This window comes from Rhipicephalus microplus, unplaced genomic scaffold (assembly GCF_043290135.1).
Source record: "Rhipicephalus microplus isolate Deutch F79 unplaced genomic scaffold, USDA_Rmic scaffold_23, whole genome shotgun sequence".
Taxonomy (NCBI): domain Eukaryota; kingdom Metazoa; phylum Arthropoda; class Arachnida; order Ixodida; family Ixodidae; genus Rhipicephalus; species Rhipicephalus microplus.
The window spans coordinates 7454811-7480335 of record NW_027464596.1 but is presented as its reverse complement, the minus strand read 5'-3'; the positions used below and the strand labels follow the sequence as shown (position 1 = coordinate 7480335).

Genomic DNA, 25525 nt, shown 5'->3' with positions numbered 1-25525 from the left:
GATGACTCACACATGCAGCACGTTAGTACTCCCTTCCAGAGCCATCTGTGCTACCCTAACATTGAGCTTGGAATGTTCAAGAACACGCCAGCATTGTAAATCAGTTTGTGCATGACGAGAACCGGAAACTATAGAGCTGTTTAGTGTTTGCGGAACCTTTTCAGAGGCAACTACGTTTGCTCTAATAATTTGTTAAACACTTATCGACAGATACCCGCACATAACAGACAGTTAACAACAGATAATAGTTCAAGAGTGTAGGAGTTCGAGCTTGTTGGTAAGGCTTTGTTCATACGAAACAACGCGAAAAACGAGGACACGAAAAGAAGCAAATGGGAACAAGCACCGACTATTAAATAATACGTTTATTTTTGGCAAGCACAAATAAATAGGCTTTTACACATGACAGGAAAGTGTAGGGGGATGGAAAAAGCGCGTGCGCCTCACTCATACATTGCATACACTTAACGGTGCAGATATCTTATAGCTTGTTTCTGTTTGTTTCTGTGCGCTTGTTTTTCACACTGTTTCGCATTTATGAAGATAATAGTTGATTCCTTGCTAGTAAAGCGACAGGAAACCTGGAAAACGTACACCTCATTTCACAAACTCATACTAGAGTTGAATATCTGGCGAAGTGTTGAAATGTGGGATGTTTCCTCAGAGTGTATAAAGCCCCGCCGCCGTGTTCTAGTGGCTATGGTACTCGACTGCTGACCCGCAGGTTGCGGGATCGAATCCCAACTGCGGCGGCTGCATTTTCGATTGAGGCGGAAATGCTGTAGGCTCGTGTGCTCAGATTTGGGTGCACGTTAAAGAACCTTAGGTGGTAGAAACTTGCAAAGGCCTCCACTACGGCATCTTTCATAGTTACATGGTGTTTTGGGATGTTAAACCCCAAGTATCAATCAGTTAAATAGTATAATAAAATCTCACTGTATAGAACATGAAGCGCTGACAGGTTTTTGACCGAATCCAGAGAATAACACATTAAGCACACAATGCCTCCTTAAAGAACGTGACTGAAAAAAAAAACAAAGTACCATGTCATGCGTAGCGCAATGGCACGAACCCTATAGCTAGCCCAAGGCATTCGAAAACTGTGTACGGTTGAAAACTTCCTTTTGGAAAGAGACCTGTAAAAACATATTCCTAAGGATGTTATATGTCAGCGTCTTGTTGTTTTTTTTTCAGTCTTTGAAGACCAAACAATGAGAGTACTGTCAAATTTTAGGGTTATTTCTAATTCCAGGTATTCCTTGAACTTATTTTTAGTAACTAATTGAACATAGAAAAAAAGCTTCATCTGTAATCATTCTACTGAAATGTACGATTGAAAAAATAATATTGACGCTGAACACAAAGCCGAAATGAATATGGATGCGCTCATAATCAGAGAGAAAGCTGGGCTAATTGGTAGATATTTACAATAAACAAACAGGGCGTGTTTGTCAGCATGGACATAGCAAAGAACTCCATAGACACCTCAAACGTCGATGAACAACAGGAAAGGCACACGACGGTGGAAAAGAAAGAGGCGCGAAGCCCTATCTGTGCATGCTCACACCCTAGGCGAACCACTCAATTCGGCACGCGTAGGGGTCTATGTGAAAGATAACTATTAAGACAGTTCGTTTCGATTTTTAAGCAGGGTAATCAATAGTGAGCTCACGCATGCGCTATCACAGCTATCGGTACGCCTGGCTTCGAACAATAAACGCGTTTCTTCGATCTCATGCTGGTGAAAATCACGCGTTCATCGAATTTTGGCGTGCAATAATACTCTCGACTATTCGCAAATGGATTAGATAGTGAGCCTTCGGTTAGCGATATCTTATATCTTCTTACACTCACTCTCACTTGCGTCTGTGTTTGCAGCACGATCTGCCTCTATTATACAATCAATATGGGCACATCATTGCACAGCACCGCCTCTATTCTGGGCGAATATTTTGGCAAAATTCACAAACAGGCGTCGGCGTTCGCTTTGACTGCTACATGTTCAGTAGTTTTGTATTCCTAGAAATAATCTGACAAATATAAGCGCGCACGTCTTCAAGAAGGCATGCATCTCTACAAAGTGCATGATGACAAGTGCGCGAAGCTATATGGCCTATAAGGTCCATAACGTCTACGTCTGAGTCGTGTACTAGTATAAAGAACGGACACATGGACGGGCGCACGAATGGATGGACGCATGGACAAACGGACGGCGCAGGTAATCATGTATTGTAGTGTCATATATTCATTGATTTACAGATCAAGTAGGCTTTTTTTTCTTTACATAGATGTTTTCTCCGATAGAGGCGGCAATGTTGTAGGCCCGTGTACTCAGATTTGGGTGCACGTGAAAGAACCCCTGGTGGTCGCAATTTCCAGAGCCCTCCACTTGGCGTCTCTCATATTCATATGGTGGTTTTGGGACATTAAACTCCCCAAATTATTCAATAAACAATTATTTACATAGATGTTCTCGTTCTTCATTGTGCAGGTGTTCAGTTTTGGTTTTGTGGAGCGCGACACACGCCAACAAGACTCAGCCCTCATGAGCTCCACCTTTAAAAACATGGAGGGCGCTTGAAGAGTATACAACGCGATAGCGTAATTGGACCAATTTCACAACGGTGTCAGCGTCGTTGTTTTTCAGCGAACAATCAGCGATAACCTTGAGGTAAAATTAAAAACTGACGCAAATATTATAGTTATGAAGCCGACCCGTAATGGAACCCCGGCCAGCATGGAAAGCAGGCGTTCTACCACGAAACCAGAACCGTGCCCCAAGCTAACTCAGATATATATCCCGCACGTGTGTTATTTAGTGCGTCGACTCACAATAAGGCATATTGGCTGCTTGGGCGAGCCTAAAATCTCACCAGTCGTCTCAACATGTGAGTTGCACAAAGAATATATGGTTTAAACCTTCCATACCCGCTACAAAAGGCCCTGCCACAACCCATCGTGATCAGTCACATCAAAAAAAACGGCATTTTGTCTTAGGGCACGCCTAGTAGTTACCTCGCTTGTAGTATCCACTTCGCAACGGCACTTTCAATATGCACTCTACGGTAGTTTCAAAATGCGCTAAGTTCCTTTCCTCGCGGCGTGGCTGACTCAACAGGAACATGACACCTGGCTAGTGATTTAAAGCACGATGCCAAAGGTTGCCATTACACTATCATGTTGAATTCTTGCAGGTGAAGCTCAAGCATCGTCAAAGTTTTTTATTTTATTGATTGATTGAATAATATGTGGGATTTGACGTCCCACAACCACCATATGATTAAGAGAGACGCCTTGATTGATTGATATGCGGGGTTTGACGTCCCACAACCACCATATGATTATGAGAGACGCCATAGTGGAGGGCTCCGGAAATTTCGACCACCTGGGATTCTTTAACATGCACCCAAATTTGAGCAATCAATCAATCAATCAATCAATTTATTCAGCTTCTTTGGATACAATGTAACATTTTTAGTAGTAAGTAATACATTCGGAGGTCCCATAGTTTCAGGAACTGACGGGGGGACCTCCTAATACTAGAACATGTGTAAGTTGAATAACGTGGGCAGCATGAAAAAAGCGTGCTCTGATAGCAAAAAAAAAAAAAAAAAAAATACATGTATAAAATTTACAGGAAAGCTAAAGGAGCTACATAAGAAGAGTAAAAGCAAGAAATGAACAAAGCAACAAAAAAACTGGCATGGTATTTAAGTCTATGACTGTAATATACGCTGGAAAATAAAAACACAGTTATAAGGGAAATCTTCATGACACAGGCGTCATGAATTCATCAAAACAAAGTGAACATAGTAAGTTTTAACACAATAGCAGCATATAAAATAGTGAATACCAAACGCTATAAAAATTACGGCTACAAAACAAAAGCAAGATTAATTCATATCGGTAATAATAGCAAATATTCAGCAAATGATAGCAAAATATTCAGCAAATGATAGCAAAATATTCAGCGGTAATGGTAGCAAATCAAGCATGCGCGAAAAAAAAAAAAAAAAAAAGAAAAAAAAAAGTGGCAGATCCCTGAGTTAGTGTGCCTGCCCACATAATTTGCCGAGACAGTATTTTTTGTGAAGGCTTTGAAATGTATGTACAGAGGATGCTGATTTAATTTCGTATGGTAACGAATTCCAAATGGATATGCCTGAAAAAAGGGCTGTTAGTTTCGCGTAATTTGTTCGAGCGGCGGGAAGAAGTAGATTGTCGTTTGAAGAGAACCTCGTAATGTTAGTGTTGACAAAAAATTCATTTGAGTAAGCCGGAATGGAGGTGCCACATCTCTTTAGCCGAAAAATAAATAGAGATAGTTTTTGTTTAAGTAGTTCTGAGAGTGGCAAAATATTTAGATTTTGGTATAGCGGTTTAGAGGGGGTAAAAACATTACTGAAGGTCATTAGTCGTATAGCTTGGTTTTGCAGGCGTTGAAGGGAATCGAGGTGACAAAAGTAAGTATTAGCCCAAGATGATACACAGTAAGACAGATGGCTATGAATGAAAGAGTGATAAAGTGAACGAATAATGGGCCTTTCGAAATAATTACGTGATTTAATGATTACGTGTATGCCAAAAGAAACTTTATGCATTAGTGAATGAACATGAATATTATATTTTAGGTGCTCATCTAATGTCACACCCAGAAACCTGGCGCTGTTAGTAACGGGTATTTCATTGTCCCCCATCGTGAGCACCACGGGTGGCACTTTTGATAATGGAGAATGAAATATTACAAATGTAGTTTTAGTGGGGTTAATGTGCAGGCAGTTACGACTGCACCAATCACTTACATTTTTTAAGTCAACATTTAGATTTTGTAACAGTACGGCGATGCTTTTATGAGATGAATATATGGTTGTATCGTCCGCATATAACAAGCAGTCAGTATGGCGAAGTGTTAGGGGCAAATCGTTGATGAAGAGTAGAAAAAGCAGCGGGCCTAGAATAGATCCTTGAGGCACTCCTGTATTAGTAACCTTGGGAGAGGAAACACTACCGTCGATTTGTACAACTTGCGACCTGTTTTTTAGGAAATTCTTAATAAGGCTCAAGGCTGGTCCTGTAATGCCGTAAGATGCGAGCTTGTGAAAAAGAATGGAATGATTAATAGTGTCAAAAGCTTTAGTAAGATCAACAAAGACTGCACCAAATAGTGAACCGTCATCAATGGCTAGTTTGATTTTGTCCGTGAAACTAATGAGCGCCAGTTCGGTTGAGAAACCTGGACGGAAACCAAACTGATGGGGAGAGAGCAAGTCGAATTTTTTGAAATATGACATGAGGCGTTTGTACAAAATCTTTTCGATTACTTTACTAAAAAAAGGAAGAATGCAAATAGGACGGTAATTGTTAATGCATTCACGGTCACCTTTCTTGAAGACGGGAGTTATCTTGCCGTTTTTTAGGGAGGTTGGAAATGTGCCATCCTTGAACATTTTGTTGATGATGTTAGCAAGAACAGGTGAAACATAGTCGATTATCAGCTTAACTCGTGAAGGGTGAATGGAGTCTAAACCCGCCCCGGTTGTTTTTAACGATGATATGACAGAGCGAACTTCAGCGCTAGAAGTAGGATATAAGTAAAAAGATTGCGGACAGCGCGATAAGTGGGAAAGTGATGGCCGGTGTTGATTGTTTTCAGTGTTGGCAAAATGGTCGTTAAAAGCATTGGCAATGTCAATTGGCTCAGTGAATGTGCAGGATGCAGTACTTATTTTCGTTAACCGTGCATGGGAATCGGTTTTGTTCAGAAACTTTTTAATTAGCTGCCAGTTTCGTTTAGTATCAGTTCCATTAAGCAATATGCGCGTTTGAAAATAGTCACGTTTAGCACGTTTCAAAATTGCACCAAGCGTATTCGAATATTTTTTATAGCGAATTTGTAGCACTGTGTTAAATGGTTGGTCCTTAAGCTTCTTATGCATTTTATCTTTTTTTGAAATTGAGTGCAATAATCCGTTGGTGATCCATGGGTTTCTTCGCTCTTTAAACCGCCAAGAAATAGGGACATGCGATGTGCTCTGTGTTATGCAGTTTGCTATTAGAGCAGAAAATGAGTCGTAGGCTTGCTCAGCAGATTCGTTTTGTGTGACATCAGTCCAGTCTAGTTGGTTAATCAAGGAAACAAATGTTTCTGTGTTAAACACCGCTTTCATGACTTGTTTATGATTTGTGGCACGGGGCAAGAGAGCGGATTCTATTCTGAGAAAAACAGGATAATGGTCACTAAACTGATAGTCTATTACAGCCGCAGAGGCGCTCGTTGTCAAACTGGACAAAATGTGGTCAATCAGTGTATTCGTGCCTGATGGATCGCACCTAGTAGGAGCTGTGATTAACGATGAGAAGCCAAAACTTTGAAAAACGCGAACATAATCCGAGCATGAATGACTGTAAAGGTCAAGTATGTTAATGTTAATGTCGCCGCATATGATGACGTTTTTGTTTTCAAAAACGAGAAGGTTTAGAAGGGATTCAAGTTGCGAGCAAAAATGAACAATAGATGAAGACGGAGAGCGGTAGATTGATGCAATGATGGTGTTTCTGCCGTTCAGTGAAAAAACCGTTTGGTCAAATTCAAGCCAGACCGATTCACAGTTTAGGTTAGTAAAAGAAAGATCGTGACGACGCCTATATGACAATGACGAATCAATAAAGACCGCAGAACCACCACCACGGGCTGAATCGCGGTTGCAGTACTCAGAGGTATAGTTCGACATGCCATATAGATTACCATCGTTATTTGTTAACCATGTCTCAGAGAGGCATATGACTGAAAACGTGTGATTGATTGCTGTCAGGAAGTGTATGAGGTCATTATGGGCCTTCAACAATTCCGCCTGTTCTTTTATTTGAATCAATCTCGAATTTTCACTCACGGACCACGCAGATCTTTCATTCACAGCCAACAAGGCACATGCTCGATTTACTCAGAAAGAAGCTCCTGAACGCCAACGCATTAAAAAGAGCCGGTTTGAGATAAACTTCTGTCCGCAAGGCCCCTGGCCGATCGTCACCTGCTTTCGGTGCGCGCCGCAAATTCAAGAGTCGACTCTACTCTTCTGCCATGTACAGCAATGTCGCTTATACTTACCTTCTTTCCGTAGTTCTCAAGAGCGGCCCTCTTTTTCCAGTACGTGCGCCCCGTCAGGTCTCCCTCGTGGTTGTCGGCGTCGCAGATGAGCACCTCGTCCTCGCCGTAGTCGAACACGAGGAGCCAATGCATCGCCCATGAGTTGCCGCTTGCCGACTGCGATGAAGACGTTAGCAGGGAAAAGACGTTGACGGCGCCATTGATGGAGCTGCTCTGCTGAAGCGGCCTACTGGAGAGGTACACCTCGCACCAGTCAGAATACAGGCAACCCGACATGCTTGTTGTATTCCTCGACCTCTTCGTCGCCCAAGCAGTCTCTCAGCAACCACTCTGTAGCACGGCAGGCAGCTATCTGCGGAGTCAAGGTGGGACCGAACGGTCCCTTTTCGTTTTGTGTCAGATAAAGAAACACGCCCATTGCACGTATTCGCGCAAAGCAGGTTGAACAGACAAGACATAACTGAGATATCACTGTAGTGGCGCTGCCATCTGCATCATACACGTTATCTGGTCCTGAGAGGGGTGATATTCCAACAGGGGAATCCCCTTTTCTCGGCGGCTTGTTTTTCTACTACCTACTATAAGTCACAAAAGAAAAAAAAAAGCCAAGCCTCCGTGAAACGCGCAGCACGAAGAGTGGCCTTTCAGAGCCTTTTCTTAACACTCTTTGAGTGACTGGTACAAACACACTTGCTGGGTACCCATGGCACCGTAAATCATCATAATTTTTTGTGTACTATGCTATCCTTCATCATTCTTCGGAGAAGCGTGGTATCCGTTGCAAACTTGCAAGAAGTTATGTGCATTATTTGATGCAGTGGCTGATGACGATTAAGATTTATGCCTGAAATGGGTACGCGCCCCTCACCCTTAAATAAAGTAAGTAAAAAAAGGTGGCAAACGCAAGCAAATACGTAGTAACTGCAGCGCTTACAACCTCTATTGGACCGTTACTAACCTTTTGCTACATGTTTACTACCTATGTTAGTAAACAGTAACTAGCTGCAACATTTACTAAGTTCTCGCTACCTGTTTAGTACGTAGGTTAGTAAACAGTTATTAACTAGAATGAAAGAGGTAGTAACTGCAGCCCTTACTAACTTTCTTGCCCCGTTGCTACCTTTTTACTATCCAGCTGTTGGCTGTCTAATCGAAAACAGTAGGTGATTCTTATTGTGACAGTTTATCAAAGGAGTCGTCTCCATGTATCATCTTTAAATTTGAAAAAAAAAGACGCAGGAGATATCCACGGATAAAAAAAAGATTTTGTTTTAAAGTACGCAAACGAGATATGTAAAGGTCATTCTAACATTACCGTAATAAAGAAGTAGAAGTTAACGAACCATAATCAAGCTTTACACGCGCTGTATTAGACATATAGAAGAAACTCAGTAAATAACAGCAAAGTTAATAAGACAAGCAGATCGCAATTAACCAGGTGGTGGAATTCATCTGGAGTCCCTCAATACGGCGCATGGTTGGTAATGTCTAGGGCAGTAACAGTTACTAAATGCTGGTTGTGACAGCAAATGTAGTAACTGTTAACAGCCTGGCGGTCAGTAACTGCGCTTACCACAAGGGTTGTGACATATGCGACAAACCATTACTACGTCAAAGTTAGCAAATACTATGTCTTTTTTATGAGTGCAGTTAATAGGTGAAGCAGAACAAGCTTTTGTAATGGGTTGGGTCATTTAACGACCAACTCTTTACGCGATTCTCATCGTGTGACACCTGGTTGTTCCTTTGATCTTTTAACCGCTTTATTACATATTAGCGCAATTCTTTTCCCGACATCAAGCCTGCAACCGCAGGCCAGTTCTGAAAGTTTCAAGGGCCGGCGTGGCTCAGTGGTAGAATACAAGGTTGGCACGCAGCGGGCTCGTGTTCGCATCCGTCTGTGTCCTTCTTATTTTTCTTAAAGACGATAGTCTTTCTTGGGGACCTTTGACGGAAAAATTTTGGTCTGTCTGTCTGTCTGTCTGCCTGTACATTTGTCAGTTTGTATGCCCTAACGATACCTCAAACGGCACCAAACTGCCAACCCCACCCGCAGTGCCCAACAATATTGCTCAAGGTTTAGCGTTCATAGTTTTGCGATTATCAATAAAAAGCAATTATTCCGCATATCTGAGGCGCCACAACAATGCTTCGATGTTTTGTATGTGTGCCTTTATACTAGAAGAAGCACACACAAATAACTCTAAGGAATGTAGCGTTTAATCGCGCTGTGCTCACAGTGCAACGCGATGCTCAGAAAGGTGTTTCCAAAGCTTTGCTACGACGTCACGGTGGTGGCACCTGTCCGTCGCTTTGGGTTCTACTTCTTATCGCCTCCGAGAAAGGCGCGCATCTTTCTCCGTGGGCACTCACGCCTTCCTTTGTTTTCGAAGATAACTGCCAGATGGCACTTGTGCCTAACGTGCCTCGATGCGCTCGTTCGCCTCCGCTCCACGCTCGAGGCACTCTAACGCAGCGCCTGCTGAATACCATTCACCGATATTCTTGCGCAGAACATCAAATAAACGTTTTGTTCACTCTCTCCAGAGGCAATTTATTTACTGAGTTGTTTTTTTATTTCTTGCTATATTGGTTACAGACACTGACGACTGTGGCAGCGGACAGCTACAGTGCCACACGCGACCTGTGTTCTGATCTCATAGCAGCTTTCTCTGTGAAACAGGCACTGCTTCTAAACTCGCACGAGAAAGAACACACGAGGGCATGCACAAGATGTGTTCCTTCTTGCCCGTGTTTTCCAGGCAGTGCCTGTTTTCCTTCGTGATATATATTTATACGAATGAGCCCACGTTCAAATATTTTAAGGCCAGTAGCTAACCTGTATCGTTCACCGACATTTGCCTGGCTCTGGCTTATAACTTGGTACTAGTAATACAATAAATGGCACTCTTTGGCATCACTCAATAAAAGGCTTTAAGTAAATCTACATCTTTATTTTTCATCCTATGTGGCGTACTTCAATCTATTGTGGGTTACAAGTCTGAATTTATATGTGCCCAGAAAGGGAAAAAGAAGAGGTACTTAAAAACAATGAAAGCCTAGGTAAATAAGCAAGTATTATTTTTGCAACGAAGCGCCAACAAAAGTATAGCGTTAAAAATATGGCAGCATATCCACGGAGTCAATGATGGATAGTGGGGCGGAGCATCCCTCCGTCCAATCGTTCTTGCTTCCGTCCATCCATGCTTGCGTCTGTGTGGCCGCCCATGCGTCCATCCGCCCGTCCGTGCGTGCATCTGTTCGTGCGTTCACACGTCCATGCAGCCATCCGTGTGTCCGTCCATGCATCTGTCTCTGTGTCCGTTCATCCATCTATTCAACACTCCAAGTACCACCCTCTGGAATCTTTTCATTATTTATCCCTCATATAGAAGCACCGCCATCCAGCGGACATTCTAACGACTGAACGAGAGGAGGCACACGCACACTTTCGTACGGCTTGCGCTTCGTGTCTACTTGCCACCTTTAACCACCTCGAGTTCGTGGTATATACTAGTTCACTGTATTCATAGCACTGCGGCCCAATGCTCGCTAAACCTTTCTAAAATCTAGGAGGTTACGTACAGCGAGTACAACGTAGCAACCATTTCTTGTCTTCGGTGCGTTGTTGAACAATAAAAATTCGCAGAGTGCGCGTTTACTAAAAGCCGAATTTTCCTGTCTCTCATTCCCCCTTAGCAGCCATTGGCATGTACATTAAGCGCTATCTTTTGTTGTTCAACAACTAACACAAGAAGTCTCTCACCGGCACCACTTTGGACGTCAAAATCTTATACTTGATACACACTACTACAACGGCTACAAGGGACGAACGGCTGCCGCTATCAGGAGCTTCGGCCCTAAAAGATGGTGAACACTGAGTGACGTATGACATGTTTTTGGGTCCAATGCTCGTCTGGTCTTTCGTCCTCTGATAGATGTACATGTGGGCGATTATTATTTATGAATAATGACTACACACTCTATTACGATCCGTGGGATGGTTTTGCACGTAACTGACATGACGCATGGCTATAACATATTAAAAATAGATTCGTTGGTTCGTTTCACCAGAGACGAGTGGCTCAACCCACCACTGCGGATCGGCCATAAATCGCGCGGCAGTGAGATTTTGAAAAAAATATAGGTGGGGGGATGCCGAAAAAGATGTTTTTAGGTACACGAAAGAACTAATTGTGCTAACACTATATTACGAATTGTTATAGAAGAAATAATAATAATAATAATAATAATAATAATAATAATAATAATAATAATAATAATAATAATAATGAATGGTGTAAAAGTACATGAAACAAACTGATGACCGGAATAAGTAATGAGTATGTACTTGTGACATTAGCATGGTAGACGTTTTGATTCATTTATATAGTTATATTCCGCTTCATATATATCCCTGTTGCAATGACCCAGAGCCGAAGCCCCTACGGAGAATGGTACCGTTCCAGTTAGCTGAAGCCTATGTTTTAGGAAAGCTGGGGCCAAAAAATTTTGCCCTGAATTTCGGTACTTGTAGAATTCTGTGAGAAAGTGTTATATGGTTTCCGCTTGTGTACAAGAGTAAGAGTGGGGGGAAGAAACAAAACAAAGTCTGTATAAATAAAATATTACAGCGGCAATCCTGCATCGCAATTTAGTAAATGTCACTTTGAATTGTCCTGTTGCACACCATGAGCTGTACCTCTTAAACCTAAGGTGCTTAGAATCTGCGCCATTTAAAACAGAAAAGTTGGTGTGTTCCTGCCGTATGGAGAAATTTCGAAATCGCGCGATTGTATATTAACAGCAGGGTCTTAGAATATTCAGGGCGGGCCCTGAATCGATACTGCCGCCACTGTGTCCGCTGTTTCATTTAGTGTTAGTGCGTTGAGACCAGGCAACCACACTAAATGTACATCACGAACATGATTGGGCATAGCTGTATAAAATTCTGATAAACAATGCGATGTATTCGGTACTGTCAGAACGCTGCAAACGAATAAAGAATCAGTCAGTATAACCATTGAAGTTGGGAGCTTGCGTATGGTCAGAATGACTGCCACTAATTCTCCTGGAATATCGGCGTAAAATTGAGCAGTCTGAGTGAAAAAGAACAGTTTGACGCTCTTGTATGGATGTCCACTCGCGCTTTCTCGGCATTGCCGCAAGCTTCTGTGGCTATAACTGAACTTATCTATAGGGTATGAAGGTGGTCTTCCATCAACTAATTAAAATATCTAATCGGCAAAATTTTAGCAATTTTTCAAAATGGACCATCAAATTTTGTCCTTACCGTAGGAATTCGTACCTGTGAGAAACCCACGTCCCAGTTTTTACCCCTAATGGCTTTCAGAGCTTTCGCACATAGACTATTCGAGATCGATGTAGCCGAGACCACTCACAATAAAAAATATATGGATGGCTCGCTTACAAATACGTATTGGGAGTGTGTCTGTTGGGAGCAATAGAGGTTTAGAAATGTTTGAACAGTTAATATGCGAAACCTGGTTTTTTAGAGGAAGCAGATATGCTCTATGATGAACAAAATTGTTAGCGACAAACTTAGCGATACCTAAACATATGCGCAATGCCTCACGCTCTAGATCGAGAAGAGGCCGTAATTTATAGGTGGATACCCCACAGAACAGCACAAATCCAAACTGTATTTTTGGGCAGACACACATGCAATATATCATCCAAAAACTTCTACGCATTCTAAATCAACAATTTTTGATACGCCAGAACAACCCAAGCGCACGTAATCGCTTAGACGCAATATATTCAGTATGTGAACTATAATTCAGATTGGCAGTGTATATTATACCCAAGTACTTTAATGAGTCTACTTGTAAAATAAAGTCCTGGCCATGCATCAACGCGATCCACACAGGAGAGCTAAATGTAAATGGAAGAGGAGCACTTTTGTTAATATTAAATGACATGCACAGGTTGCTAAGCCATAATTCTTTTGTATCTAAATATGACGGCAAAATATTGTACAACGAGTGTGTCTTGGCAAGCTGGAAAGAAAGCTATATTGTCTGCGTGTACATACATTTCCACATTCTCGTGAGTAGGCATAGAGCTTGATAATATCTTGAATAAAAATGATAAAATAACGAATCCTGAAGGAACCTTTTTTTTTCTGTTTGTATTGTTTAGAAAATAGCCCATTCTGCAAACAATAATATATACGTCCGCATAAAAATTTTGAGTCCATGCGATTAGATATACGGGAACGTTAACACTTCGAAGTTTACTAATCAAGATGGCGTGATCCACGTTGCCATACGCCTTAAAAATATCTAAGATCACGAGAGTGGCATATAGAGTTCTGTGCCGAGCAAGTTTATTTATAACTTCTTGGTCAACATGGGCACATCATATGGGGCACCCAGCTGTAAATCCGCTTTGAGATTCACTCAATATATGTTTTCACTCTACCTATCTCGCTTCATGTTTTCGCTCTACCTATTTCGCTCTTTGTTTTCGCTCTGCCAGAAAAGTTTATAAAGTTAACGAGATCACTGGGAGACAAACGAAAGAATTTTTAACATTGGTGTAGTTGTGTTATCTGGACCTGGAGATGAAGCTGGGAGTGACTGTACTTCCTCTTCTATCTCTTCTAGTGTTGTTCTCTCTCTTCTATCTTTTCTAGTGTTGTTGCCTTACATTCATCAGATTTTTCTGTGACTTGTAAGGTGGGGTAGCACTGACATAAAGCGATTTTCCAATCCTTTCTCAATCGCTTCCAATGACTGCAACAATTCTGCTGAAATACACAAATTTATTTTATATTTATTAATGAAGGAACAATCTCTTTATACCGCAGGAACTTAAACAGGATTTTCTTATTTTGGGCGGCAAAACTTTTTAAGCTGTGAGTCGTGCGTCCACGACGTATGTAGTAGTAGTAGTAGTAGTAGTAGTAGTAGTAGTAGTAGTAGTAGTAGTAGTAGTAGTAGTAGTAGTAGTAGTAGTAGTAGTAATAGTAGTAGTAGTAGTAGTAGTAGTAATAGTCGGCAGCCACCTCCGCGACCGGAATAGAGGAGCAGCACGCGCGCACTCCTTTGAATTGGGGAGAAAACCCGCACACGTTGATCATAAATAAAATGGTAGTTGTTTCTGATGAAATAATCTACAGAGACGAGAATCGGGGACTTCATATCTAATAAAATTTGCCTTGAATTTTATGCTTACTAGAAAAAACTAGTAACAGAACGACGCGATTTTAGCACTATGTGACCAGAAAAGGTTGCCACGTTAAACTCGCTAGGCACAACCTCCTTGGTTTTAGCAAGGTTTAGCGAGGGTTAGGCCGCAGTGCCATGAACTAGCGGTGGCGAAAGGTGGGAAATACACACGAAGCGCCGTGCGTAAGAGAGAGCTTTCGTGCCGCTCCTCCAGTACAGCCGTGTCACCTTTCGCTTAGTCCTTGGAATGCCCGCTGGATGGCGGTAGTTCTATACGATGAATATATATGATGAAAAGATGCGATATGGCGGTACTTGGAGTGTTCGCTAGATGAACGGATGGATGGACAGAGAGACATATGCACGGACAGACAGGCGGACGCACTGACGGACATACGGTCGCAGGAACGGACTCATGCACGAACAGTTGGACTAACACGCAGACGGACGAACGCACGAACGAACGGAGAGACGGATGGATGCACAGACGCACGCATGAACAGACGCAAGGATGGACGGAAGCAAGAACGAACGGACGAACGGATGCGCCGAGAGAGTGATGAATGCTATGCCTCATTCATCACCATACGCTCCGTGGATATGCTGTGATTTTTATTTTTTTTTGTCTCCGACAGATAGGTAGGTAATCAACTTTATTGATTCACGAAGGAATCATTTGAGGGGGGGGGGGTGTGGTAGGGAAAGTGGAATCAAGATGACGATGAGCCCACGGGCCACTCTAGGTGGCCGGACACTGCTGTGCTTCGGCGACCCTTATGGCCCAGCTCACTGTCCGTCCAGAGCTGTAAACCCGGTTGCGAGCTGCGCAGAGCAGCCTCCCATCGCTCCTGATGTTCTGACTCTTGCCACGGAGGCTTGGATTTGTTTGCACAATTCAGAAATACGTGCTGGAAGTTGGCTCTGGTGCTAGGGCATAAGTTGCAATGAGGCGAGGTTTCACCATGTGTAAAAAGGGAGAGAAGAAAAGGAGTCGTCACTGTGGCCGTTTGAAGTCTGCGTCACAAAGCCTGGTCACTTCTGGAGAGAGATTTAGGTGGCGAGGGATAGGTTAGTCGGGAATTTAGGTAAAATAGCGTGATATCGTGATAGCTGAGGAGTCGATCCCTGGCACCTCGAAGCGAAGGATGGTCGCTGTGAGTTTGGTTGGCGAGTGCTCGGGCTTGGGTGTGAGCAGCCGTGTTTCCTGGGTGTCCACAGTGCGCAGGGACCCAGAGGAAGGTGATGAGGTGATCAGGCGGAAGAGCTGATTCAAGAATTTTAGCAGCCGGAAAATGAATTCGGAAAGTGGTGAAATTACGAATTGCTTTTTGTGAATTGGAAAAAATATACTCAGCGGAGGAGTGAACAATGGCTAAAGCAATTGCCACCTCCTCTGCTTCCAGGAATTCTGTCGAATTTGGAAGGGACGCACTAGCGACCAGTTTTTGAAATCCATCTACGACGGCTACTGCGAAAGCTCGATGTTCTACATATTCGGCCGCGTCTACATAGACTGCGGGAGAATTAGGAGGGAAGCACTTCTGAAGGGACTTGGCTCGAGCTTCCCGTCGCACCCGATTATGTTCTGGGTGAGTATTTTTGGGGAGAGCCGGAATTATTAGGTTGCTGCTAACAGTGACGTGAACTGCGTGCGTGGCCGTGGTGTGACCAGGAACGTGGATTCCAAGTTGGCGCAGGAGTACCTGTCCTGTTTCTGTGAGTGATAGCCTTTGATATCGGCTGTAAAGATGCGCCTCTACAAGCTCTCCAAGAGTGTTGTGCACACCAAGTTAAAGTAGTTTATCCGTAGCTGTTGATTTAGGGAGATGGAGCGCAGTTTTATAGGCATCACGAATGAGTCTCTCAAGTTGCTCGATCTCCGTGAGTGAGAGATAGAGGTAGGGGATAAAATAGGTAATTCTGCATAGGCAAAAGGCCTGTATGAGGCGGCGTGTGTCTGCTTCCCTCATGCCGCGATGATGAGTGGATATGTGCCTAATGAGGGAAGCTGTATTATGAACTGAGGTGTGGATTAACTTTATGGTATCAGCGTTCAAACCAATGTCGGAAATATCAAGGCCTAAAATATTGATTTTATTGAGCCTGCGAATAAGGGTGTCATGAAGCATGACTTGAATGTGGCATGTATTTTGCTTTTTAAAGTCAATTACTAGGAGTTCCGATTCAGCCGCCGACCAGGTGAGCCCAATATTGTTGGCGTGTTTAACAACAATGTCAGCGACCAGCTGAAGCTTCGATTCGATTTCGCCATGGTTGCCAGCATTGACCTAGATGGTGATGTCATCCGCGTACAAGAAGTGATTGATGGAAGAAAGTTTGGCAATTTCCCGTGCTAGCGGTATGAGAGTAACGTTAAAAAGGAACGGGGACAAAACCGATCCCTGGGGCGTTCCCTTGCTACCTAGCGTGAAGGGATCGGTTTTGAAAGCGCCCAACTGTAGGCAGACGGACCTATTGCTGAGAAAGGCAGAGACATACCTGTGCGTGCAAGAGCCTACGTTTAGTTCACTAAGAGATTGTAAAATCGAGGAGTGAAGGCATCATCAAAAGCCTTAGTCAGGTCCAATGCAAGGATGGCTCTGGTGATGTGTGGAAAAGTAGGATTTAGCACGTCCTCCTTATGCTGCAGCATGACATCCTGAGTGGAAAGTCCCGCTTGGAAGCCGTACATGGTACAGGGAAACAGTTTTTCTTGTTCTATGTAGCGATTACGACGATTTAGAATTACATGCTCCATCAGTTTTCCTGTACATGAGGTAAGAGAGATCGGTCTCAAATTAATAAGGTCTAACGGCTTATTATGTTTGGGTATGAAAGTCACCTTAGCCCTTAGAGTTCCATTCCTGGGGCAGCGTGCCCTGCTTCCATGGTTGATTCATGTAATCGGTAACAGCTGCCACTGACTTGGAGTCTAAATTTCGGAATGTCTTGTTAGTAATTTCATCTAGTCCTGAAGCAGATGTGGTGGGAAGTTCGCTTAGGGCAGCCCAAACTTCCACCTCTGCAATTGGTGCATCCAAGTCTGCATTGCGAGCTCCATATTAGGTGGGTAACGATTCTCGCCTTGAGCCTGGGAAATACGTAGTTTTAAGAGCAGTTTCAACGCCTTGCCCTTGTTTTTCTACTTCAAACAAGAGTTTCGTAATTCGCTTATTACTTTCACATCGCGAGGAGCATGGGTCTAACATATGGCGAAGCAGGGTCCAAGAGTTTTTCATATGTAGAGTACCGTCGAGTTGGTAACATATCTGGTTCCACTGCTGTGATGAAACTTCGACCGCGTGTTCAGTTACAAGTGGAGTGTTTGTGACATTTTGCGTTTTAGTTTGCGATTACATTTTTGCTTGAGCCATCGTTTCTCTAAGCTCTGATAGTCCTCCCATAGGTGGGGTAGCCTGCTGTCTACTGGATCACGGATATGTGCTGCTGGGGCTACTTTTTCGCTAAGAGCTACACCCTGTTTAAGCTGAGACACCCAGTCTTTGTAGTCTTGAATTTCTTTTTTCGGGTTTCGGTCTCGGATTTCGCGAATTTGTCCCAGTCAACAATAGGTTTTAAATGAAACTGTGGTCGAAAATTGGCATGGGACAGTGTAATTGTTATGATTTATAGATCACTGCAAAGTGGTTCGCTTGGGCTTGCTCTTGTGCCATGGCGCTCTGCTGGCGTAAGCGACGTCCCGAACGGAGCTCCAGGAGCTGGCTTTGGATGAAGAGAGGTCGAAGAGATCGGGAAGCACCTTCCACCACTTGAAATACAACGTTTCAGCTGACGCTTTATTCAAGCAACAGCAAGATGGCGCCGATGATGAAGAGGAACGGGGCGAAGCCTGATGATGGTTATTGACAGATGAGGAAGATGACGTCCAATGAATTCTAACAATATATATATATATATATATATATATATATATATATATATATATATATATATATATATATATATATATATATATATATATATATATATATATATATATATATAGTGCGAGTAATAATTCAATGGGCCAGTTAGTCTTCGTGAAGGTATGGGATGTGGCACAACGGGAGCGTTGTCAACAAGGATAAATATATTTATTTCCCAACAGTTTCGGGAGGGGTCCTTCCTTTATCAGGGGATGAGTTATACTGACATGAGCTTCAAAACTTCATTGCTGCTGCGTCCCTCTCGCCTTGAAAGACGTTTGCGAGAGTAATGGGGAACTAGAAAAAGGAAAAAAAACAAAAAAGGGGGAGAAAAAAGACAAAAAAAGAAAGAAAAGAAAGAAAAAAAAAGAGGAAGAACCACTGTTAACACTGAGAACGAAGCCAACTGTCCGTGTACATCCACATACGGTTTATATCACGTGCTGTTCAGTTCTTGACGTGTGTCGGGCCACTTAAGATTGTCGCCGCGGCACCGGGAAGGTCCGTGACGGCGCGCTTAAAGAAAGGGGTTTCCCCGTAATGGGTCGTTCGGCGGGCGGCGGGCAGAGTGCGCAAAGGAAAGGTTTCGCGTTAATGGGTCGGTCGGCTATTTACCTTTAATCTTCGTCCATTTCCCTTCAATGGTCATGAAGTGGTTGCGAACGTAAACACTTTGTATGTGCATGTGGAAAAAAAACACACAAGAAAGGACAGTGTACACGTACGAGTCAGTCACAAAAAACATGGTCTTCAGCTATCAATCTTTGTCACCAATTTTCTCCTGGCTTACTTCTCGGAGGCAGTTGAGTTTTCCGGGGTCCTCGTTGATGCCGGCTACTAATGTACGAAATTTGAAAATAAAATATACCTCACGCTGTTCGCGCTCGCGTCTGTTTGAGAAACCGGACTGCAAAACAGTTACTCTGATATTTTCAAAACTGTGGTTTGGCAAGCGCAGATGTCTAGATAAAGGTAGCTTCGGCAGTGAAGTGGCGTGGTACCGGTGATTATTGAACCGCAGCCGAAATGGCGTGTCTGTTTGGTCGATATATTCTTGTCCGCAGATGTTGCAATGTAGCATGTATATTGCGTTACTGGAGTCACAAATAAGGCTTTCAGTTATGCAGAATTTGAAATCCGAGAAGTTCGCTTTGGATTCACGTGTTGTGACCATCTGTGGGCATACCTTGCATCGAGCTTTTCCGCAGGGATGGCACCCTGATTGAATTTTGGGGGTGTTTGTTTTTGCTCTGACAAGAATGTCCTTCAGATTTTTCTCCCGGCGGTACACCACGTGAGGATATATATATATATATATATATATATATATATATATATATATATATATATATATATATATATATATATATATATATATATATATATATATATATATATATATATATATATATATATATATGAGGGAAACAAGTGTATACCTAAGGGCTCTTTCTCCAGTGTTTTGACACAATAATATTGAGATCTAACAGACAGCAATGCCAAGGAATGTATAGGGGAAGTTATTAGAACGAATGAAATGTAAATAAGAAGAAAGAAAAGTGAATGAAAATATAAACAGCCGTGAGCAGGAAACGAACCTACGACCTTCGAATAACGCGTTCGATGCTCTAACCACTGTGCTATCACAGCAGCCTTCCCTCCATCCACTTTTTTGGGTTTATATGTGAATTTAGAAGTAGGAGTGTCAGTCAGCGCCATCTATAAGCCAAGTAACGAGTGTGAAAACACTCTTTTATGCGCATGTCTGGCGTCACGTAGCACGTGAATATATTACGAGCGGGACGCTGACTAATAGTCCCTCATATACAACCTAATGACACCAAGTCTGCCAGTACGAGACCCTCGTTAATGAATAAGAGAAAGAAGTGTATACCTAAGGGCTCGTTTTTCAGTGTTTTGACACAATAATAATGAGATCTAACAGACAGTAATGCCAAGGAATGTATAGGGGAAGTTATTAGAACCAATGGAATGTAAATAGGAAGAAAAAAAGTAGATGAAAAAATAACCAGCCGTTAGCAGAAATTTCTTGGCATTACTGTCTGTTAGATCTCATATATATATATATATATATATATATATATATATATATATATATATATATATATATATATATATTGTAAGACAGTAGCAGCGTTGGAGTCTCGACAGCGTTTATTAGGCCGAATCGCCTGATTAACCCTTCGAACAAAGACGACGTTTCGTGATGATGATTATATACAGATGAAGAAGATGAACGTCAAACGTTGTCAATATTGTGCTTACCCTGATTTCCCCTCGCGCGGAAGCGGTCGATTGGGCCGTTGTTCATGATGGTGGTGTACGGCGCACGAATGGTTTTAAGAGCGACACGTGAACAACCTCCGTACCACGAAAACGGCTGTCGGACGGTGTCACACACTTCTGGTGAGGCCCCGCCGATCCAACATCGACGTGCGGCAGACTCGCAGGCTTCCACTTTACGCTTCGACCTGCGACGCCTGAAAGGCCTCGAAGTGGCACATTTCGAATTTATTTGCGGGTTGGTCGACCCGTGCGGGGTTGCACGTGTGGTGATGTGTGGGCCTGACAGACGCACTCATAGAGCAGACACAGAGTTTGATTACACCTAAACAAGCATTTAATCGAAACAATGGCAAAGGCAGGAGATTACAAAAAATAACAAAGGAGGGAAACTGATACGCGCGATGGAAAGAACAGCTAGATAACACAATATGCTAAAAGAACACCACAAGAGGTACAAGCACAGGCCAATACGCGGAATGTTAATAAAATAACGACAAAATGGAAATCAGAAAAGAGCGATACAAGGGAATAATTACAGAATGATCATTGGTCGCGCTTTTGAATTTCTACGTGCGTCGCAGCGCACACAACTACAAATAAAAAAAAGGCTGGTTAAAATATTTTAACAGTTTAAGAAAAAAGTCACAATAAAAAGTTCCATACGGACCAAACCAGCCCTTGGTGCACGTAGGGGAGTTGACGGGTGCCGCTGAAGGTCTCGCCGGCTTGGTAGACGACGAGGGTGCCCGGAATTGCAGCCGTCTCAATACGTTGCGCGGGTCACTCCGTGCTCGCCGCCTACGCGAGACTCGCGACACCGACGACCGCACTTGTTGCTGTCTGTACGTCAACTGCTCTTCCGATACAGTTCAAACCACCTCAGGGGCGTACACGTGTTCCCGTCTCATCTGGGAGCAATTTACCTTGTTTAGATCGCCGGTGCCCCTTCCGGTACCGGTGCTGGGAAGACGAGCCGGCGCCACGCTGGGTCGTTATAGTCGCCGGATGTCGTCCCCCAACACAAAAGCGCCCTTCCTTGGTAGGTGGGGCCCGCGGCTGCTCCGAAAATTGGAGTCGTCTGTGACATAGCCCCCTTCTTAAGAATATTACTGTGTAATATTCAAGAAAATCACAAACGCTCAATGTTCGAGAGCCTGCAGGGTTCCGGTTGTCCACCAATGCGTTTTCTTTTACGCGCGCACCATTTCGCTGACGTGGACGACACCGCAGAGAACACCCGACACACCACACTTTCACGGTCACTATACGATGAAAGTCAGAACTCGCGCACAACGTCATGTCCACACACATGAAAAGACAATGACAAAAATACTGCACATTTCCAAGCTAAGGCACGTAAGCATCCTTTGATGCCACATATTAAAAACAATACACGCTTTAAGCGGTATTAAAAAGTCACTTATTGACACGCAGCTTTCGAAAAAGATGAATAAGAAAGAAATCGGCATGATCGCCTGTACGCAGTTGTTTGAACTTACTGTCCACTAAAGCGCTCTATTTTAAAATGATAATAAAAAGGAAAACCTTGAATAATACAACGCCATGTCTGTGCACTCATGCGTACCGTGATATACTTCAATTGTACGACCAAGCAGTACCTTAAATTAAAAGTCCAACTAAATAAAATAACAACGTCCCTAAAACAAAGCTTTCCAAGCTGAACGGGTAATAGGTTGAAACAACAGAACATCGTCTACCCACACACAGACGACACAAGAAAACCAAAAGATTAACTAAGCTATTAGTCCCCCCATTCATGGAATGAGCCTAAATCAAAAGACATAAATGAACATTGTTTCAACCAACAAGTCATTTGCCTTTAAGGTCACCTTTGGGTTCCTATGTACGTAACCTTTATCCGTGCTCGAGGTGGTCGCGCTCTTGGGGGAGCCGTTCGAAGCAACCGGGGCGGACCAAAGTGTGTACGGCCGCTACACGGACGCCTGTTTCTCGTTAGTCTACACCTCGGAGGCATGCCCTCGTCGTCACCGCGTTCTACGGAAACGGGTCTCCGAACCACGTCGTGTCGTTCGGCCGAAAGGCGCTGCCTCGCAAGGCACCCCGCGCTTCGAGCAGGACAATGGAGCGAAGGGGGACGGCTCTTCCGAGCTCCACGAACAAATGCCTGCCTGACCCCTCTATCTGTCCGGCGGTTTGAAGCATAGGAACCCACTCGACTGGCGAACGCCACAAAATGCAAACGAAGCTTTCGTTGCCTCGATTGCTGTTTGGCAATTAGTGATTTTCCGGGTTGCTTTACACCCTTGGTTTTCCTTCTGCTTGTGCGGCGTCTTTTTCTTTTTGGACGTTGCCCAGTGCTCACTTTTGAGAAGTCCGCTTGCAACATTTGCAGAGCAGAACTTCTTTCGCTTGTCTCTTCGGCTATAATGCCTATACAGTCGGGATTTTCCGTTAACTTGTGGACTCCCTGACTTGCGGGAAGCTTGACTGACGGCTGAGCAATGCAAGCGTCTTCCTCAGGGCTGCGCCGCTCGCACCTGAAAGAACTACTTGCCCCAACATTGCCCAGCTCGCAGTGCGCGTCAGCACCCGACTGTGCCCCGCTCTCTGTACAGGGGTCCTCACCTACCGGGCCGGAGGTACTGTGAACTTCACATTTAGCTGCTATGGCGACGCACAAACAGGGCGGCTGTGCCAAGTTCATTACAGATGGCATTTCTGTATTAACAAGACTCTCCAGGCACAGCGCCTCGTCGCCATCACTGTGGCCCTCAGTGGCCTTTGTGGCCACTTTCAGCAGCTAACTCCTTAGATTCACTCGTGAACCCGATGTTCGCCTCATCAGTACTGCTATTTTGGCCGGCTCTCAGTGGTTTGGCACCTATGGGCTCTTTGCCCCTTTTGTGCCTTGCATCCCAGGTCTCAAATATGCGCCGTCTATCTTCCATTTTCTGGCGCAGTAGCTGAACATGATCCTGGTAAGACTGCTTGTTCAGGCCACGGTAGGTCACGCTACTGGGCGTTCCAGCGGCTAAGCTGGGACCCGACTGTGTGGCACACAGTCCCAAGCGCTCTTTTTCCTTCTGAATTCTAAGCCTTGAATTTTCTCGCTCCTGTTCCATCAAATATTCCAGATGTTGCCTGTACCTAATGCGTTCGGCATCGCGCTCCTCTTTAAGTCTATTTCGTTCTTTTTCGACGAAATTATATAACTCCTTGCCTACAAAGCCAAAGGCTTTGCCCTGTTCAATGAGCTTATCAAACTCCGTGCCGTCCATTGTTAAAACAGTTGTCCACCAACAAAACAATAAAAGGACGCCTACATATCACGCTCAGAGCTACGTCAGTCTCCCAGACATCACCACGTGGTCGGCCAGTCCTGTCGCGCGGACGCCAGATAATGTCACACACTTCGGGTGAGGCCCCGCCGATCCAACATCGACGTGCGGCAGACTCGCAGGCTTCCACTTTACGCTTCGACCTGCGACGCCTGAAAGGCCTCGAAGTGGCACATTTCGAATTTATTTGCGGGTTGGTCGACCCGTGCGGGGTTGCACGTGTGGTGATGTGTGGGCCTGACCGACGCACTCATAGAGCAGACACAGAGTTTGATTACACCTAAACAAGCATTTAATCGAAACAATGGCAAAGGCAGGAGATTACAAAAAATAACAAAGGAGGGAAACTGATACGCGCGATGGAAAGAACAGCTAGATAACACAATATGCTAAAAGAACACCACAAGAGGTACAAGCACAGGCCAATACGCGGAATGTTAATAAAATAACGACAAAATGGAAATCAGAAAAGAGCGATACAAGGGAATAATTACAGAATGATCATTGGTCGCGCTTTTGAATTTCTACGTGCGTCGCAGCGCACACAACTACAAATAATAAAAAAAAGGCTGGTTAAAATATTTTAACAGTTTAAGAAAAAAGTCACAATAAAAAGTTCCATACGGACCAAACCAGCCCTTGGTGCACGTAGGGGAGTTGACGGGTGCCGCTGAAGGTCTCGCCGGCTTGGTAGATGACGAGGGTGCCCGGAATTGCAGCCGTCTCAATACGTTGCGCGGGTCACTCCGTGCTCGCCGCCTACGCGAGACTCGCGACACCGACGACCGCACTTGTTGCTGTCTGTACGTCAACTGCTCTTCCGATACAGTTCAAACCACCTCAGGGGCGTACACGTGTTCCCGTCTCATCTGGGAGCAATTTACCTTGTTTAGATCGCCGGTGCCCCTTCCGGTACCGGTGCTGGGAAGACGAGCCGGCGCCACGCTGGGTCGTTATAGTCGCCGGATGTCGTCCCCCAACACAAAAGCGCCCTTCCTTGGTAGGTGGGGCCCGCGGCTGCTCCGAAAATTGGAGTCGTCTGTGACAGACGGCATGACAACAGGGGTTCCTCGATAGTTAGCAGGAGGCGTCTGCTCGACTATAGCGTAGGGGCCGATGAAACGTGAGTGAAACTTATCACACAGGCCGGGAACCCGCGTTGGGGTCCACAATAGTACTTCGTCTCCAGGATTGAAGTTAACTACGTGGTGGACGCCATCGTAGCGAGTCTTCCGCTCTTGCTGGCTTGCCTGTGTATTGAGGTTGGCGCGTCGACGACAATCGGCCAGGCGAGAGTTTAGTGCTCCCTCGATGACGATGATGAATTCACAGGGACATCAAAAATGGAGATGTCGAGCGGAGATGTTTGTTGACGGTCATAGACGAGAAAGAATGGGGAATAGTCCGTGGTGCGCTGCGTAGCGGTATTGTACGCAAAAGTCACGAATGGCAGGATGGTATCCCAGTTGGTGTGGTTGGCGTTGATATACACAGATATCATGTCGGTCAAAGTTCGATGGAAGTGCTTTGTAAGGCCGTTAGTCTGGGGATGGTAGCTGGACGTCGTCTTATGAATCGTATTACATGCGTGGAGGGCTTGTTCGAGTAGTTTCGAGAGAAACACTTTGCCGCAATCGCTCAATAAGATGCATGGTGCACCATGTCTTAGAAAGA

The 25525-nt window shown here is 44.1% G+C and overlaps 1 protein-coding gene across 4 annotated transcripts in view; it reads right to left on the bottom strand.

Moving 5' to 3' along the window:
• The window catches only part of LOC119169493 (uncharacterized), an 87312-nt gene that overhangs the window by 28787 nt on the left and 33000 nt on the right, over positions 1-25525 (bottom strand). The window contains exon 2 of one of the 4 annotated variants that reach the window (XM_075884003.1): positions 7106-7487. The exons of 2 other annotated variants lie outside the window; for them this stretch is intronic. In XM_075884003.1, the coding sequence (XP_075740118.1) occupies positions 7106-7381 (276 nt within the window). In that variant the 5' untranslated portion in view covers positions 7382-7487. The remainder of the gene's footprint in view (positions 1-7105; positions 7488-25525) is intronic. One more of the 4 variants, XM_075884002.1, reaches the window with a different exon arrangement.